At 40.1% G+C, this 18,956-nt stretch overlaps 1 protein-coding gene across 1 annotated transcript; it reads right to left on the bottom strand.

The window, feature by feature from the left end:
- Positions 1 to 13,248: 13,248 nt before the first annotated feature.
- LOC102266892 (melanoma antigen preferentially expressed in tumors) lies at positions 13,249 to 18,919 on the bottom strand. The gene is made up of 3 exons (XM_070384388.1): positions 18,633 to 18,919; positions 17,086 to 17,658; positions 13,249 to 13,822 (listed from the first exon to the last, which is right to left on the bottom strand). Exons 1-3 carry the CDS (start codon positions 18,917 to 18,919, stop codon positions 13,249 to 13,251), a joined length of 1,434 nt encoding a protein of 477 aa, XP_070240489.1.
- Positions 18,920 to 18,956: the final 37 nt, after the last annotated feature.

The raw sequence follows: 18,956 nt of genomic DNA, 5'->3' as shown, positions 1-18,956 counted from the left end.
CTCTCTTCTACCACATTTATTTGGTGCACAAGCTATTCTTGTATACCACTGGCCACCAAAGTGAAGACTCACTGAAGGGTGTTCTTCCTCTTGGTCACTTTGGGGAGGATTCCTTTCACCATATTCTCCCGTGTATATAAATAACCTTTGCATGCATGTGTTAGGGAAATTAAATAATTAGCCTTGCTTGGCCTTCAGAGACAGAGCAGAGCAGGCCTCTGACCTTGCTTCTAACCTGCCTGGACACTGCCCTGACTGTGAGTGACTGCCTCCTGTGAGTGCAAGTCTTCTAGCACTATAGATAAGATGTTGTTATTCAGTTGCTCAGTTGTGTATTGCCCTTTGCAATCGCATAGACTGCAGCACACCAGGCTTCCCTGTCCTTCACCATCTCCCAGAGCTTGCGCAAACTCATGTCTGTTGGTTGGAGAATGTACTGCGCTGGGTGAGAGGTTAGGTCCTCCTCTCTGCCTACTTTAGCATACATGAATCTAACTTAAAATCATCTGAAGAGAAGTTAAAATTAGAAAAAGAATTATGCAATTTGTAAGGACCATTGTCCATGTTACAATGGCAAAATTATACTTCAGGTGATCAAGTCTTCATTTTCTGAAGTTGACTCTCCCTTGAGCTGGCCCACAACCCTAACTACCCTTTCTCTTTCCTTTCTTTGTCCAGTTGCCACCTACCCCCCCATCTCTCCCTGTCTCTCTCTCCATCAGCTAGTCCCTTTTAACTTCCCCTATCTCTCTGGGAAGGTGGGGAGCTTAGTTTCCCCCACTCTAGCAAGTTTCTATCTGCCCCTATTATCACAGTCAATTTGAGCGCTATTGGGTCTGTATTTTAGCTGTAAAACTATGACTACAGGGGGAGGAGCCAAGATGGCAGAGGAGTAGGATGGGGAGAACACTTTCTCCCCCACAAATTCATCAAAAGAGCATTTAAACGTCGAGTAAATTCCACAAAGCAACTTCTGAATGCCGGCAGAGGACATCAGGCACCCAGAAAAGCAACCCAACTCTTCGAAAGAAGAGAGAAGAAATACAGCTCCACCCACCAGAACACCGACACAAGCTTCCCTAACCAGGAAACCTTGACAAGCCACCTGTACAAACCCACACACAGCAAGGAAAAGCCACAATAAAGAGAACTCCACAAACTGCCAGAATACAGAAAGGACACCCCAAACTCAGCAATTTAAACAAGATGAAGAGACAGAGGAATACCCAGCAGATAAAGGAACAGGATAAATGCCCACCAAACCAAACAAAAGAGGAAGAGATAGGGAATCTACCTGATAAAGAATTCCGAATAATGATAGTGAAATTGATCCAAAATCTTGAAACTAAAATGGAATCACAGATAAATAGCCTGGAGACAAGGATTGAGAAGATGCAAGAAAGGTTTAACAAGGACCTAGAAGAAATAAAAAGAGTCAATATATAATGAATAATGCAATAAATGAAATTAAAAACACTCTGGAGGCAACAAATAGTAGAATAACAGAGGCAGAAGATAGGATTAGTGAATTAGAAGATAGAATGGTAGAAATAAATGAATCAGAGAGGATAAAAGAAAAACGAATTAAAAGAAATGAGGACAATCTCAGAGACCTCCAGGACAATATTAAATGCTACAACATTCAATCATAGGGGTCCCAGAAGAAGAAGACAAAAAGAAAGACCATGAGAAAATACTTGAGGAGATAATAGTTGAAAACTTCCTAAAATGGGAAGGAAATAATCACCCAAGTCCAAGAAACCCAGAGAGTCCCAAACAGGATAAACCCAAGGCGAAACACCCCAAGACACATATTAATCAAATTAACAAAGATCAAACACAAAGAACAAATATTAAAAGCAGCAAGGGAAAAACAACAAATAACACACAAGGGAATTCCCATAAGGATAACAGCTGATCTTTCAATAGAAACTCTTCAAGCCAGGAGGGAATGGCAAGACATACTTAAAATGATGAAAGAAAATAACCTACAGCCCAGATTATTGTACCCAGCAAGGATTTCATTCAAGTATGAAGGAGAAATCAAAAGCTTTTCAGACAAGCAAAAGCTGAGAGAATTCTGCACCACCAAACCAGCTCTCCAACAAATACTAAAGGATATTCTCTAGACAGGAAACACAAAAACGGTGTATAAATTCGAACCCCAAACAATAAAGTAAATGGCAACGGGATCATACTTATCAGTAATTACCTTAAACGTAAATGGGTTGAATGCCCCAACCAAAAGACAAAGACTGGCTGAATGGATACAAAAACAAGACCCCTACATATGTTGTCTACAGGAGACCCACCTCAAAACAGGGGACACATACAGACTGAAAGTGAAGGGCTGGAAAAAGATTTTCCATGCAAATAGGGACCAAAAGAAAGCAGGAGTAGCAATACTCATATCAGATAAAACAGACTTTAAAACAAAGGCTGTGAAAAGAGACAAAGAAGGTCACTACATAATGATCAAAGGATCAATCCAAGAAGAAGATATAACAATTATAAATATATATGCACCCAACACAGGAGCACCGCAGTATGTAAGACAAATGCTAACAAGTATGAAAGGAGAAATTAACAATAACACAATAATAGTGGGAGACTTTAATACCCCACTCACACCTATGGATAGATCAACTAAACAGAAAATTAACAAGGAAACACAAACTTTAAACGATACAATAGACCAGTTAGACCTAGTTGATATCTATAGGACATTTCATCCCAAAACAATGAATTTCACCTTTTTCTCAAGCGCACATGGAACCTTTTCCAGGATAGATCACATCCTGGGCCATAAATCTAGCCTTGGTAAATTCAAAAAAATAGAAATCATTCCAAGCATCTTTTCTGACCACAATGCAGTAAGATTAGACCTCAATTACAGGAGAAAAAATATTAAAAATTCCAACATATGGAGGCTGAACAACACACTGCTGAATAACCAACAAATCACAGAAGAAATCAAGAAAGAAATCAAAATTTGCATAGAAACGAATGAAAATGAAAACACAACAACCCAAAACCTGTGGGACACGGTAAAAGCAGTCCTAAGGGGAAAGTTCATAGCAATACAGGCACACCTCAAGAAACAAGAAAAAAGTCAAATAAATAACCTAACTCTATACCTAAAGCAACTAGAAAAGGAAGAAATGAAGAACCCCAGGGTTAGTAGAAGGAAAGAAATCTTAAAAATTAGAGCAGAAATAAATGCAAAAGAAACAAAAGAGACCATAGCAAAAATCAACAAAACCAAAAGCTGGTTCTTTGAAAGGGTAAATAAAATTGACAAACCATTAGCCAGACTCATCAAGAAACAAAGGGAGAAAAATCAAATCAATAAAATTAGAAACAAAAATGGAGAGATCACAACAGACAACACAGAAATACAAAGGATCATAAGAGACTACTCTCAACAATTATATGCCAATAAAACGGACAACGAGGAAGAAATGGACAAATTCTTAGAAAAGTACAACTTTCTAAAACTGGACCAGGAAGAAATAGAAAATCTTAACAGACCCATCACAAGCACGGAAATTGAAACTGTAATCAAAAATCTTCCAGCAAACAAAAGCCCAGGTCCAGACGGCTTCACAGCTGAATTCTACCAAAAATTTAGAGAAGAGCTAACACCTATCCTGCTCAAACTCTTCCAAAAAATTGCAGAGGAAGGTAAACTTCCAAACTCATTCTATGAGGCCACCATCACCCTAATACCAAAACCTGACAAAGATGCCACAAAAAAGAAAACTACAGGCAAATATCACTGATGAACATAGATGCAAAAATCCTTAACAAAATTCTAGCAATCAGAATCCAACAACACATTAAAAGATCATACACCATGACCAAGTGGGCTTTATCCCAGGGATGCAAGGATTCTTCAATATCCGCAAATCAATCAATGTAATACACCACATTAACAAATTGAAAAATAAAAACCATATGATTATCTCAATAGATGCAGAGAAAGCCTTTGACAAAATTCAACACCCATTTATGATAAAAACTCTCCAGAAAGCAGGAATAGAAGGAACATACCTCAACATAATAAAAGCTATATATGACAAACCCACAGCAAACATTATCCTCAATGGTGAAAAATTGAAAGCATTTCCTCTAAAGTCAGGAACAAGACAAAGTGTGCCCACTTTCACCACTACTATTCAACATAGTTTTGGAAGTTTTGGCTACAGCAATCAGAGCAGAAAAAGAAATAAAAGGAATCCAAATTGGAAAAGAAGAAGTAAAACTCTCACTATTTGCAGATGACATGATCCTCTACATAGAAAACCCTAAAGACTCCACCAGAAAATTACTAGAGCTAATCAATGACTATAGTAAAGTTGCAGGATATAAAATCAACACACAGAAATCCCTTGCATTCCTATACACTAATAATGAGAAAACAGAAAGAAAAATTAAGGAAACAATTCCATTCACCATTGCAATGAAAAGAATAAAATACTTAGGAATATATCTACCTAAAGAAACTAAAGACCTATATATAGAAAACTATAAAACACTGGTGAAAGAAATCAAAGAGGACACTAATAGATGGAGAAATATACCATGTTCATGGATTGGAAGAATCAGTATAGTGAAAATGAGTATACTACCCAAAGCAATTTATAGATTCAATGCAATCCCTATCAAGCTACCAACAGTATTCTTCACAGAACTAGAACAAATAATTTCACAATTTGTATGGAAATACAAAAAACCTTGAATAGCCAAAGCAATCTTGAGAAATAAGAATGGAACTGGAGGAATCAACCTGCCTGGCTTCAGGCTCTACTACAAAGCCACAGTCATCAAGACAGTATGGTACTGGCACAAAGACAGAAATATAGATCAATGGAACAAAATAGAAAGCCCAGAGATAAACCCACACACCTATGGACACCTTATCTTTGACAAAGGAGGCAAGAATATACAATGGATTAAAGATAATCTCTTTAACAAGTGGTGCTGGGAAAACTGGTCAACCGCTTGTAAAAGAATGAAACTAGAGCACTTTCTAACACCACACACAAAAATAAACTCAAAATGGATTAAAGATCGCAACGTAAGACCAGAAACTATAAAACTCCTAGAGGAGAACATAGGCAAAACACTCTCCGACATACATCACAGCAGGATCCTCTATGACCCACCTCCCAGAATATTGGAAATAAAAGCAAAAATAAACAAATGGGACCTAATTAAACTTAAAAGCTTCTGCACAACAAAGGAAACTATAAGCAGGGTGAAAAGACAGCCTTCAGAATGGGAGAAAATAATAGCAAATGAAGCAACTGACAAACAACTAATCTCAAAAATATACAAGCAACTCCTGCAGCTCAATTCCAGAAAAATAAACGACCCAATCAAAAAATGGGCCAAAGAAATAAACAGACATTTCTCCAGAGAAGACATACAGATGGATAAGAAACACATGAAAAGATGCTCAACATCACTCATTATCAGAGAAATGCAAATCAAAACCATAATGAGGTACCATTTCACACCAGTCAGAATGGCTGCTATCCAAAAGTCTACAAGCAATAGATGCTGGAGAGGGTGTGGAGAAAAGGGAACCCTCTTAACACTGTTGGTGGGAATGCAAACTAGTACAGCCACTATGGAGAACAGTGTGGAAATTCCTTAAAAAACTGGAATTAGAACTTCCATATGACCCAGCAGTCCCACTACCGGGCATACGCACCGAGGAAACCAGAATTGAAAAAGACACGTGTATCCCAATGTTCATCACAGCACTGTTTATAATAGCCAGGACATGGAAGCAACCTAGATGCCCATTAGCAGATGAATGGATAAGAAAGCTGTGGTACATATACACAATGGAGTATTACTCAGCCATTAAAAAGAATACATTTGAATCAGTTCTAATGAGGTGGATGAAACTGGAGCCTATTATACAGAGTGAAGTAAGCCAGAAGGAAAAACACCAATACAGTATACTAACGCATATATAAGGAATTTAGAAAGATGGTAACAATAACCCGGTGTACGAGACAGCAAAAGAGACACTGATGTATAGAACAGTCTTATGGACTCTGTGGGAGAGGGAGAGGGTGGGAAGATTTGGGAGAAGGGCATTGAAACATGTAAAATATCATGTATGAAACGAGATGCCAGTCCAGGTTCGATGCACAATACTGGATGCTTGGGGCTAGTGCACTGGGAGGACCCAGAGGGATGGTATGGGGAGGGAGGAGGGAGGAGGGTTCAGGATGGGGAACACATGTATACCTGTGGTGGATTCATTTTGATATTTGGCAAAACTAATACAATTATGTAAAGTTTAAAAATAAAATAAAATTTTTAAAAAAAAAAAAAAAAAAAACTATGACTACAAAAAGGAAAGATAACTTTTTTTGACACAGGATGGCCATGATATTCTTTAGACTCTGGAGAAAACTGGTTAAAATGATTCTTATTTCCTTTGAAACAGCAAAATCAGTTCTTCTAGCATATGCAATTTAAAACAGCTAGTCATTAAAAAGGCCTGCCTAGGAAAAAAAAAAACAAAAACTTGAAGTTAAACTTTACCTGGGCTTTCTGCTGCTGCTGCTGCTGCTAAGTCGCTTCAGTCATGTCCGATTCTGTACGACCCCAGAGATGGCAGCCCACCAGGCTCCCCCGTCCCCGGGATTCTCCAGGCAAGAACACTGGAGTGGGTTGCCATTTCCTTCTCCAATGCATGAAAGGGAAAAGTGAAAGTGAAGTCGCTCCATCATGTCCGACTCCCAGCGACCCCATGGACTGCAGCCCACCAGGCTCCTCTGTCCACGGGATTTTCCAGGCAAGAGTACTGGAGTGGGGAGCCATTGCCTTCTCCGACCTGCGCTTTCTAGATGGGGCTAAAGGGAGAGAATCTTTCTGCCAATGCAAGAGACACAAGAGATACAACAGATATGGGTTTAATCCTTGGGTTGGCAAGATCCCTTGGCAAGATCCCTTGGAGGAGGGCATGGTGGCCTCCAGTACTCTTGCCAGAGGATCCCATGGACAAAGGAGCCTAGCAGGCTGTAGTCCTTGGGGTCACAAACAGCTGGAGATAAATGAAGCGACTTAGCAGAGCATGCAACCTTTGCCATGTCCTTGAAATACTTTGCCTGAGACCTCAGCCTTGGGCAAATTGGAATTTCAAGACAAGGTGGGTGGAGGGAAGAGTCAAAGAGACATTTTAAATATCAAGTGGAAAGCTATTAGATCTCTGGCTGCCTCTCTGGATTTATCTATGTCTCAGTGTGTGTCTTTGTTTTTGGAGTTTCACTTGTAAATGAGTTCTAATTCAATTGGCTTAAAGAAAAGTAAGCACTTACAAATCAAACAGTTACAAGAGAAACTAACTAAATGAATTTCAGGTTCACATGTACTGGGAAATATTAAATATCAGGTATTAATTTTATTATTAATAAATATCAAATATTAATAAATATCAGGTATTAATATCAGGTATTGTTTGCTAATCTCATCATGTCTTGAATTATCAGCAATGTGTAATACTTTTATTGTGCCTAGATTTAATTTAAGCTAAATTTGCCAACAAGGAAAGTAACTCAAGTAAAGAAACTTTTAAAACAGAAAAATATATAAATGAGATGAGAGCTTTTAGATAAACTCTATTAAGAATAATTATAGTTAAACTGTTATAGTCAGATCTCTGTAGGTAGCAGTGGAAGGCAGTTCTTGGCAGATTCATAGGGCTTCCTGGAAGAGGAGAGATCTAACCAGTGTGTGTTTTCCAGGGGTATGAAGAAGAGGAGGGACATTAAAGGGTAAGGCAGGCCCTATCAGAAGAAACTGAACAAGAACACCAAAGGATGAAAACTTCTAGCCCAAAAAGATCAACAACTTTCATGTTTTCTGAAATAATTTTGCTAAGTGTGTTAGGGGAACCCATTACGATCTAGGTAGCCTGGATTCTCTGCTCTAAACTATTTTATGACCTTCCAGTGAAACTGGAAGTTCAGTCTCTCAGATTTGTTTTTTTTAAGTTCAGCTGATCAGTTCAGTCTCTCAGATTTGTTATTTTTTTATTATCTATAAAATGGGGGTAATATTTGTCTTACTTATCTTGCAAGATTTGGTGAAGATCAAATAAAAGAATGAATGTGAAAATATTTTCAAAAGTATGAATCATCATACATCAAAAAAAGAAGAAGAAGAAGAATTATACTTTAAGGATGTCTAAGAGTCTCTCCAGACCGGGGTAACTTGAATTTCTGCTACTGCTGCTAAGTCGCTTCAGTCATGTCCGACTCTGTGCGACCCCATAGATGGCAGCCCACCAGGCTCCCCCATCCCTGGGATTCTCCAGGCAAGAACACTGGAGTGGGTTGCCATTGCCTTCTCCTACTTGAATTTCTAGGGTTGTCCTAAACTAAGTGATGAAAATTTATTGAATAGCTAGGTTATTTCCAAATAAAATAAGATTTTGAAACATTAATCACTAAGCACTAACTCACTCTTACAGAGAAACTAAAGAGATTTTGGACTATTAATAATTATGCTTGGTGCCATCCTGAGATGTTCTCTATAACAAAGCAAATGTTTTTAGAAATTATTACTGGTATTTATGTTCACCAGTCTACAGAATGCTAATATGAAGGACAGTTTATGGTTACTTAAGGAAAGTAGCATGTGTGTTTTTAGTAAAAAAAGGGTGTAAAAAATGAAATTACATTTTATTAAGAAAAAACAAAGTAGGCCTGACTTAAAGGTGGCTGTTTCTAATTGAACAAAGTGTTTAAAAAAAAAAGAGGTCTATGAAAAGTGGACCCCAAGAAAAGAATTTTGTGTTTTCTTGAGATGTTGAACTGCCCTTGATAATGGATTTTAAATTTCTTTACCTCTAAAGTGATCTGTTCTATGTTTACCTTTGAAAGCTTCTGTTACTTTGGCTAAGTGAATAACTGTTGTTTCACAGTGACCTTATATTATCCTATCTCAATGAGTGTTATAAACCCTTTTGATATTTTTTGGCAGAACTTCCTAAAATTAAATCCTAATAAAGTTCTTTTAACATCTAGCTGACTTTCAGGTGCTTCAAAAGGCCCATGAGACATCCCAAAGAGAAATATCAAACTGCATGTGTTCATTTGACACGTTAAATTACATGCAAAGTATTGTTGGAGGACTGGTAAGTTTTCTTAGGTTATACTGTATGATTGATGTTGCTAATATAAGTATCCTAAAAATTAGGTGAAATTCTTGAAGATTTGATATGTCCTGATAAAATATTGTCAATTATAGTTCTAGTTATCATTTTAAAGAGTTAGGTGTCACAGCAATGACCAGGTTGCTTTGTCAATTCCAGTACAATCACATTTTAAACATGCCTTCTATGATTTCACTCTGATGCCTTTGGAAGAATACTGCTACTTCTTACAAATTTATGGAAAAGATGTTTTAACACTAACCAGATAAACAAATTTTGTTATTAAGTGTAAGCTGATACACACAGGAATTTGATTTTCTCTCTCTGTTAAGAGAACAAAGTTTTCTTAGAATGTGGCTTTTGATAACAGATTGTTAATTTCTTTGCCTTTATGTGATTTATACTTGTTTTAAAAATCTTTTGTTATTTTAGTAAAGTAAATAAGTATTATTTCACAATGATCTGTGAAGACTATGGTATGTGTAAATAAAGCACATCCTGCTTCTACAAAATTAACACCTCACTGTCAAACTATTGCTATCCTGATGCCCTTAAAACACGGACAGGTTTGTCTACCGCTGAAGACTAGCTTGAAGGATTTTGAGAATAACCTTACTAACATGTGAAATGAGTACAATTGTACAGTAGTTTGAACATTCTTCGGCATTACCCTTTTTTGGGATTGGAATAAAAACTGACTTTTTCTAGTCCTCTGAACATGGCTAAGTTTTCCAAATTTGCTGATATATTGAGTGCATCATTTTAACATCATCATCTTTTAGGATTTGAAATAACTCAGCTGAAATTCCATCACTTCCACTAATTTTGTTCCTAGTAATTTTTCCTAAGGATTCTTCATTCAAGGATGTATGGCTCTAAGTGAGTGTTCACAACAGTGTGGTTATCTGGGTCATTAAGACCCTTTTTATATAGTTCTGTATATTCTTACCACTTCTTATTCCTCTATTCTGTTTTTATTACATCCCATTTCTGTCCTTGTTCTTGCCCATCCTTGCATGAAATGTTCCCTTGATCTCTCCAATTTTCTTGAAGAGATCTCTAGTGTATCCCATTCTATTGTTTTTCTCTATTTCTTTGCATTGTTCTCTTAAGAAGCCCTTGTCTCTTCTTGTTTTTCTCTGGAATGCTGCATTTAGTTGGGTATATCTTTCCCTTTACAAATCTTCTACCTTTTAACAGAGGGACAAGAAGAAGAGCTGATATAGGGCCGAAAATGAGGGCAACAGAGGGAAATTGCAGATAAGCTGGAGATCATGTACTTTGGCTGTCACAGGGCTGTGTCCTTTCAAGTCTGGGGACTTGTGTCTAGACCTCTGAGGGTCACTGCAGGCCTGGATTTGTGCTTGTGAATTTCTAAAAAACTAGAACTTTCTTATACTGACCTGCATTAGACTACACTGACTGACCCACCCCCACTCCAAGGGTACAGAGTGGCCAATGGCAGTTTGGAGAAACAGTGAATAGCCTCCATTCTGTTTTGTTATTTTTAATTTTATTTTAAATTGGGGTAAAGTTGATTTGGGGCTTCCCTGATGGCTCAGATGGTAAAGAATCTGCCTGCAATGCAGGAGACCCAGGTTTGATCTCTGGGTCAGGAAGATCTCCTGGAGAAGGAAATGTGAATCCATTCCATTGCCAATCCAATCCGAGTATTCTTGTCTTGCCTGGAAAATTCCATGGACAGAGAAGCCTAGCAGGCTACAGTCCATGGGGTCACAAACAGTCGGACACTATTGAGTGATTAACAATGTGTGACTAACAATTGAGTGACTAACACACACATAGCAGATTTACAAACAATGTTGTGACAGTTTCAGGTAAACAGTGAAGGAACTCAGCCATACATGTACATGTATACATTCTTTCCCATATTTCTTCTCTCCCACCCAGGCTGCCACCTTACATTAAGCAGAACTCCATGTGCTATACAGAAGCTCCTTGCTGGTTCTCCATTTTAAATACTGCAGTGTGTACATATCCATCCCAAACTCTATAACTACCCCTTTCTCCTATCCTTCCTCCAGGGCGAGCATTCTCTAAGTCTGTGAGTCTCTTTCTGTTTTGAAAGTAAGTTCATTTTTATCATTTCTTTTTAGATTCCCACATATAAGGGATGTCATACCATATTTATCCTTCTCTGTCTGACTTATTTCACTTGGTAATTAATGACCATTCTGGATGCAAAGATGAGATGCAATTTGGGTGGTAAGTGGAGGATCCCCCATCTTGGCTGAGGACAAGGAAAGGGATGAATGTTCTTTGGAAATTTTGCAATTTAGTCTTCTCACACATCACAGCCTTCAGACTTTGAGAATTGTGCTTTACAGAAGGAAATGAGAAACTATGAGGCCTAGTACCGTGCTGTTGTCATCCAAGTGTTACCAGGTTGTCTGCTTTGATCCATAGAATGTCATGGGAGATGAAAGTCAAACCACATCCCTTTGGTTGCCTGACACAGATCAAGGAGGAACATAGGGACCTGCAGTGGCTTCAGGGGCCCTGGCCCGGCCTCCCCTTTGTGGGGAAACTTCTTTACTGTCCAGAGCTGAGGAAGCAGTGAAGATGCTGATGGGTAGAGTGACTGCACCCCACTCCAGTACTTTTGCCTAGAAAATCCCATGGACGGAGAAGCCTGGTAGGCTGCAGTCCATGGGGTCGCTAAGAGTCAGACACAACTGAGTGACTTCACTTTCACTTTTCACTTTCATGCATTGGAGAAGAAAATGGCAACCCACTTCAGTGTTCTTGCCTGGAGAATCCCAGGGACGGGAAGCCTGGTGGGCTGCCGTCTATGGGGTCGCACAGAGTCGGACACGACTGAAGCGACTTAGCAGAAGCAGCAGCAGCAGCAGCAGAGTGACTGCATGTTGTGGGGTCATGTGTTAATGAGCCCTCAGTGTACTTTCTTCTCAGTTTTACTTTGAAGCAAAAATTACTCTAAAAAGAAAATCTAGTTTTACAAATATAACTGTAACCCTTCCTGCTCTAAAATTTTATTGTACTAAATATTTTCTAAAGTAGAAGAAAAACTAATGCTCATTGATTGTCAAAATCAGTTTCTAAGTCCTATGTTTTTGAGATGCCTAACCAAGTTAAACATTTTGAAGAATCCACATTAAAATAAAACTAAAATTTTAAAAATTAATTAAAACTCCAAACAAAACAGTTATATCCTTTATAACTTTTTGAAGAGCATTTATATCTTAGGTATTTAAATGAATATTATTTAGTCACACAATTATTTAGTGAACTAGCATTTACAGAAAAGTGACTTCCCAGGTGACTCAGTTTATAAAGAACCAGTGTATGATGCAGGAGACACAGGAGACTGGGGTTTGACCTGGGTCTGGACAATCCCCTGGAGGAGGAAATGGCAACCCACTCCTATATTCTTGCCTTATGGAGGGACCAAGGCAATCACAAGGACTGCTCATGTCCAGGGTCATGGCCTGAGTCAGTAGTGAGGCTCCTCCTGGGGTCTGCACTCGAGTGGCTCACTGTACACAACATGTTCCTCTCAGTGTGTATAAACCCACTGAACCACCCCAGAAGTAAGCAAGAAGGTCAGAGATGCCCCATATAGAATAAGGAACTGGTGGGAGTGTTAAGGTTTTAGATCATAGACAACTTAGTGGCTTTTAAAAAAAATCAGTGTTTGGAAATTCCCGTGGTATGAACTGAAAAATTAAGACAACACATCATGCACAGCAGCAGCAGTAGCCTTACAATGAGGGTCTCTTTGTTTCTGACAATTTATAACCATCTACCCAGGGATAGCTTCAACATGTGAGTCTCAACCTCAAATCCACCTAAAGAAATTTTGGTTCCTATTTCTGACTCTACAGGACACATGTCCACAAATATTCCATTACCACAGAGACTACATTTCCCCCTGCAATCTTGCTCCCTGCAAGATCACATTTCCTTTTCACATTCACATTGAGAAGATGTCTGACACCAAGGGTCTGTTTTCCCTTCACAATGTACTTTGTCCTAGATTTCAGTTCCCAAGTACTCAGAAGAAAACTTTTCATTGATGCACCCAACTAGGTAAGGGTGTTATTGCTGTATATGATGGGCTCAGGTTGACAGAATGTGTTATCTCCACAGTGTGGACAGGGGGTGAAGCAAATCCAGATGGTCCTGGGACGTCCCAAGTCCTTTAGAATCTCCAGCAGTTCAATCCGACACTGGGCAAGTCTACTTGGTTGGAGGATTCCCTGAGAGCTGAAACTCTCCTGAGGGGCAGTGTACAGCTCTCCACTTAAACTGGGCAGTCCAGAGGTGTGTCGCAGCATCTTCTCCATCATGGCCATGGAGAGGAAGTTTCCACGCAGACTAAAGGATGTGAGGTGGATGCAGAGGCTCAGGGCTGGCAGAAGGAATTCCAGGTGGGAGTCCCTGATCCCACATTGCTCTAGGTACAGCTTCTGGAGGGTGGCTGAAACTTTCTCCAGCAGAGCTGGGAGGAGCTCAGGACTAGAGTAGGTCATCATAACACCACTCAGATTCAGGCCCTTTAGCTGACTAACTTTCGGGCTCTGGGACAGATGGGTCAGGTCTGAATCTGTAAGGAGGCAGCAAGTTATCGTAAGGGTGTCCAAGGGGGTCATCAGGCACCTGGGGAGAAGGAGAGGAATTAAGTCTTAGAAACTGAGGTGGAATTTGACTGCAAGTTGAGAGACAAGTGATCTGCCCAAGCCCAAATTTGGTCAAATCATCCAATAAGGATTAATACCCAGAATGAGCAATCTCATTGCAGTCAGTCATTTCACCTTCTCTTTGTGACTGGGTCAAGTACATAGAATCTTTTTTTTTCCTTATTAGCAGATATTTTTATTCATGAAAAAGATCAAGATATCAATTTTTAGGTTGACATTTTAAGGAATTTTCTTTTATTTTTTTAATTTATTTTAATCGGAGGCTAATTACTTTACAATATTGTGGTGGTTTTTGCCATACATTCACAAGAATCAGCCATATGTGTACATGTGTTCCCATCCTGACCCTCCCTCCCACCTCCCTCCCCATCCCATCCCTTAAAGTATATAGAATCTTAAAAGCTCTCTCTCCTCATTACTCAATCAAGGAAAACTTACTTTGCTTCCTTATGAGGATGAATGAAGACAATGGAATGCACTAGGACAAGCTCAGAGGAGAGCCTGACATCTTACTTCAATCAATAGTGGACATCACCAAATGTTAATAGTAACAGATATACTTAAAATGCTTCCTAGGCCGGCTTCATCCCATCAGGCTTTGGCCCTGGACACCCATCTCAGGCAGGTGAGGCTTCTGGGTGACATGTGTAGAGGACCAACCTGGGCAATATCCCATGACATCCACTGAGGTTAACAGTCTTCAGGGGCTCACCTACATCCCTGCTTTATCTACAAACTATCTACCAAATTTTATGATCCCTTTGACCCCTGCTCTATTACTATCAACTTCAGGACCATGTATTTTCCATATATTAATTGCATTATCTGGATCCACAAACAAGCTTTTACACATAGGGTATTTGATTCCCCACCCCCTCGGTGGTATCAGATTTTTTTTATATATAAATTTATTTATTTTAATTGGAGGCTAATTACTTTACAACATTATATTGGTTTTGCCATACATAGACATGAATCGGCCACAGGTGTACATATGTTCCCCATCCTGAACCCCTCTCCCACCTCCCTCCCCATCCCATCTCTCTGGGTCATCCCAGTGCACCAGCCCCGAGCATCCTGTATCATGCATCAAACCTGGACTAGCGATTCATTTCACATATGATATTATACATGTTTCAATGCCATTCTCCCGAATCATCCCACCCTATCCCTCTCCCACAGAATCCAAAAGACTGTTCAATACATCTGTGTCTCTTTTGCTGTCGGGCATACAGGGTTATCATTACCATCTTTCTAAATTCCATATATATGCGTTAGTATACTGTATTGGTGTTTTTCTTTCTGGCTTACTTCACTCTGTATAATAGGTTCTAGTTTCATCCACCTCATTAGACCTGATTCAAATGCATTCTTTTTAATGGCTGAGTAATACTCCATTGTGTGTATGTACCACAGCTTTCTTATCCATTCATCTGCTGATGGACATCTAGGTTGCTTCCATGTTCTGGCTATTATAAACAGTGCTGTGATGAACATTGGGATACACATGTCTTTTTCAATTCTGGTTTCCTTGGTGTGTATGCCCAGTAGTGGGATTGCTGGGTCGTATGGAAGTTCTATTTCCAGTTTAAGGAATCTCCACACTGTTCTCCATAGTGGCTGTACTAGTTTGCATTCCCACCAACAGTGTAAGAGGGTTCCCTTTTCTCCACACCCTCTCCAGCATCTATTGCTTGTAGACTTTTGGATCGCAGCCATTCTGACTGGTGTGAAATGGTACCTCATTGTGGTTTTGATTTGCATTTCTCTGATAATGAGTGATGTTGAGCACCTTTTCATGTGTTTGTTATCCATCTGTATGTTTTCTTTGGAGAAATGTCTGTTTAGTTCTTTGGCCCATTTTTTGATTGGGTCATTTATTTTTCTGGAATTGAGCTGCAGGCGTTGCTTGTATATTTTTGAGATTAATTCTTTGTCAGTTGCTTCATTTGCTATTATTTTCTCCCATTCTGAAGGCTGTCTTTTCACCTTGCTTAGAGTTTCCTTTGTTGTGCAGAAGCTTTTAATTAGGTCCCATTTGTTTATGTTTGCTTTTATTTCCAATATTCTGGGAGGTGGGTCATAGAGAATCCTGCTGTGATTTATGTCAGAGTGTTTTTCCTATGTTCTTCTCTAGGAGTTTTATAGTTTCTTGTCTTACGTTTAGATCTTTAATCTATTTTGAGTTTATTTTTGTGTATGGTGTTAGAAAGTGTTCTAGTTTCATTCTTTTACAAGTGGTTGACCAGTTTTCCCAGCACTACTTGTTAAAGAGATTGTCTTTTCTCCATTGTATATTCTTGCCTCCTTTGTCAAAGATAAGGTGTCCATAGGTGTGTGGGTTTATCTCTGGGCTTTCTATTTTGTTCCATTGATCTATATTTCTGTCTTTGTGCCAGTACCATACTGTCTTGATGACTGTGGCTTTGTAGTAGAGCCTGAAGTCAGGCAGGTTGATTCCTCCAGTTCCATTCTTATTTCTCAAGATTGCTTTGGCTATTCAAGGTTTTTTGTATTTCCATACAAATTGTGAAATTATTTGTTCTAGCTCTGTGAAAAATATTAGCTTGATAGGGATTGCATTGAATCTATAGATTTCTTTGGGTAGTATACTCACTTTCACTATATTGATTCTTCCAATCCATGAACATGGTATTTTTCTCCATCTATTAGTGTCCTCTTTGATTTCTTTCACCGGTGTTTTATAGTTTTCTATATATAGGTCTTTTGTTTCTTTAGGTAAATATATTCCTAAGTATTTTATTCTTTTCATTGCAATGGTGAATGGAATTGTTTCCTTAATTTCTCTATTTTCTCATTATTAGTGTATAGGAATGCAAGGGATTTCTGTGTGTTGATAGGGTATTTGAAATAGGCTTATAGTGGTCACAGAACTGGAGGGCACACAGCTTCAGTTTATAAATGCAGGCCTGGTTGAGTTGTCCATATTTGATGCCACATTCCCTGACCCATTTTCCTAAGTCATCTAGGAAAGATAACGCTAACTAAAAAGGAATTCCAATACCCACCCCACTATATTCTAACCCCTAGTCTATAGCTTCCTAACAGGCTGTCTCTTTCCAGAACTTCTGTCCCAGTTTGGACCCCTACGTTGATTTGATGGTTGTGTGATACCACATTTCGGGATAGAACAGCAAAGAAGATAGTGCATTTGATATCCTAGTACTGTTTACTGTTACCTGGCCAGCGATGCACACTCACCTGAGCATCTGGTCCAGGCAGCCTTCAAGGTAGAAGGGGGATTCCAGATGAAGATCCCGGAGGTGGTGCAGCCTCAAGAACTGAGATGTAATTTTGACAACGTGCTGCTTGTCCTGCTCCTTGGGAGCTGGCAGGTGGATGTGGGAGATGAGGAGTCTCTGCACTTTGCTTATCTGGCCCAGGAGAGGAGCAAACATGGCCAGGGTGGGCAAATACCAGGTGCAATTCACGTGTACCTCCTCGATACAGTCCAGTCGCACCATGCTCAGCACCTTCATAATATTTTCCATGGGAAATGAAAGAATGCTTAGTTTCTTACAGCACAGGTGTATAGAAGCTTTTCTCTCCTCCACCCACTTTAGGAGGTAGGTGAGGAATCCATCCATGCTCCTTTCCTTGAGGTGAAGTTCTATGAACACCTCGAAGGGAGCCAAGGGCTTCTCCGCCCTCAAACTGTCCACAGCCCCTGGTGCCATTGATGAGCTTGAAGACACATGGATCTTGGATCCAGACCACATTCTCCAGAAGTCCTGTCCAGAATTTCTTAAATCCAGCACCTGCAATTTGCACCTCCTGTGGGGAAACAGCAGATTGGCAAGGATGGTTTAAGATCCACACAAAATTTAGGCAACACTCTGACTTCCCACCTGAACTTTTACTTCATATTCCTGACATCACCTGCTGCCTTGCCCTCTTCTTCTGTCTCTGCCTCACCTTCCTTCATCTCCTTTTCCCCTTTCATTTCTCCTAGCTTTATACTTCTAGTGCCCTTATGCACCCCTGGGAGGAGGCTGGGACATACTTTCAGATTCCCTTGCATCTTGGACACTGATGCACTACTGAAAGACATGTGCTTAGTCCCTTCAGTCATGTCTAACTCTTTTGCGACTCCTTGGGTTGTAACCCAGGTTCCTTTGTTCATGGAATTTTCCAGGCAAGAATACTGGAGTGGGTTGCTATGCCCTCCTCCAGGGGATCTTCCTGACACGGGGATTGAACCCATGTCTCCTATGTCTCCTGCATTGGCAAGCAAGTTCTTTACCACTAGTGCTACCTGGTATTTCTCAAAGTGAGCTCAGCAATGGCCACATCTCTGTATTTCTTCATTGACATCATCAGAGGCCACTGGCCCATCGATTTGCTATCTACTCTCCTGACGTCCCTGATAACTCAGTTGGTACAGAGTCTACCTGAAATGCAGGAGACCCTGGTTCTATTCCTGGGCCGGGAAGATCCACTGGTGAAGAGACAGGCTACCCATTCCAGTATTCTTGGACTTCCCTTGTAGATCAGCTGGTAAAGAATTTGCCTGCAGTGCGGGAGACCTGGATTTGATCCCTAGGTTGGGAAGGTCCCCTGGAAAAGGAAAAGGCTACCCACTCCAGTATTCTGGCCTGGAGAATTCCATGGACTACAGTCCACGGGGTTGCACGGAGTCAGATGTGAGTGAGTCACTCAGTCGTGCGACTTTCACTCACTTCACTCCTGACTTTGGCTGTCTCTTCAGGACTGCCCATATCCTACCAGGTTACCTGCATCAGACTCACCTGGGCTGATCCTTCTGTGCAAGCAGGACATTAAGGCCATCCAGTACTGTTTGTAAGGTTCCCAGATGAGGCGTCTGCATCAGGCCTCCCAGAGGCAAGCGGACAAAGGGCCAGGCTTGCACCAAGGCCTTTAAGGTCTTTCTGTGTCTTCCAAAGAACGCTTCCATGAAGAGTTGGGGGAAGAGCTCGATGGGCAGATACTCCAGAGCAGAAATGGCCAAGGCCTCATTGGCTAGTAGGCTCTTTCCTGCGAGGTTCATGAGTCTCAGGGGGTTCTGGACACTCATCCTGAATCTGCTCCTAAAGGAATCCTGTGAGAACTTG

Source organism: Bos mutus, chromosome 16, assembly GCF_027580195.1.
Source record: "Bos mutus isolate GX-2022 chromosome 16, NWIPB_WYAK_1.1, whole genome shotgun sequence".
Classification (NCBI taxonomy): Eukaryota; Metazoa; Chordata; class Mammalia; order Artiodactyla; family Bovidae; genus Bos; species Bos mutus.
This window is presented reverse-complemented; position numbering and strand designations above follow the sequence as displayed.

What these genes read in the sequence shown, in the direction of transcription:
- LOC102266892 (XM_070384388.1), bottom strand. Translation starts at nt 18,919, where the DNA reads ATGAGTGTCCAGAACCCCCTGAGACTCATGAACCTCGCAGGAAAGAGC. An exon ending in GCACAGAAGGATCAGCCCAG is followed by an intron (nt 17,659 to 18,632) that starts GTGAGTCTGATG and finishes GTTTCCCCACAG; the next exon opens with GAGGTGCAAATTGCAGGTGC. An exon ending in TGCCTGGACCAGATGCTCAG is followed by an intron (nt 13,823 to 17,085) that starts GTGAGTGTGCAT and finishes CCTTCTCCCCAG; the next exon opens with GTGCCTGATGACCCCCTTGG.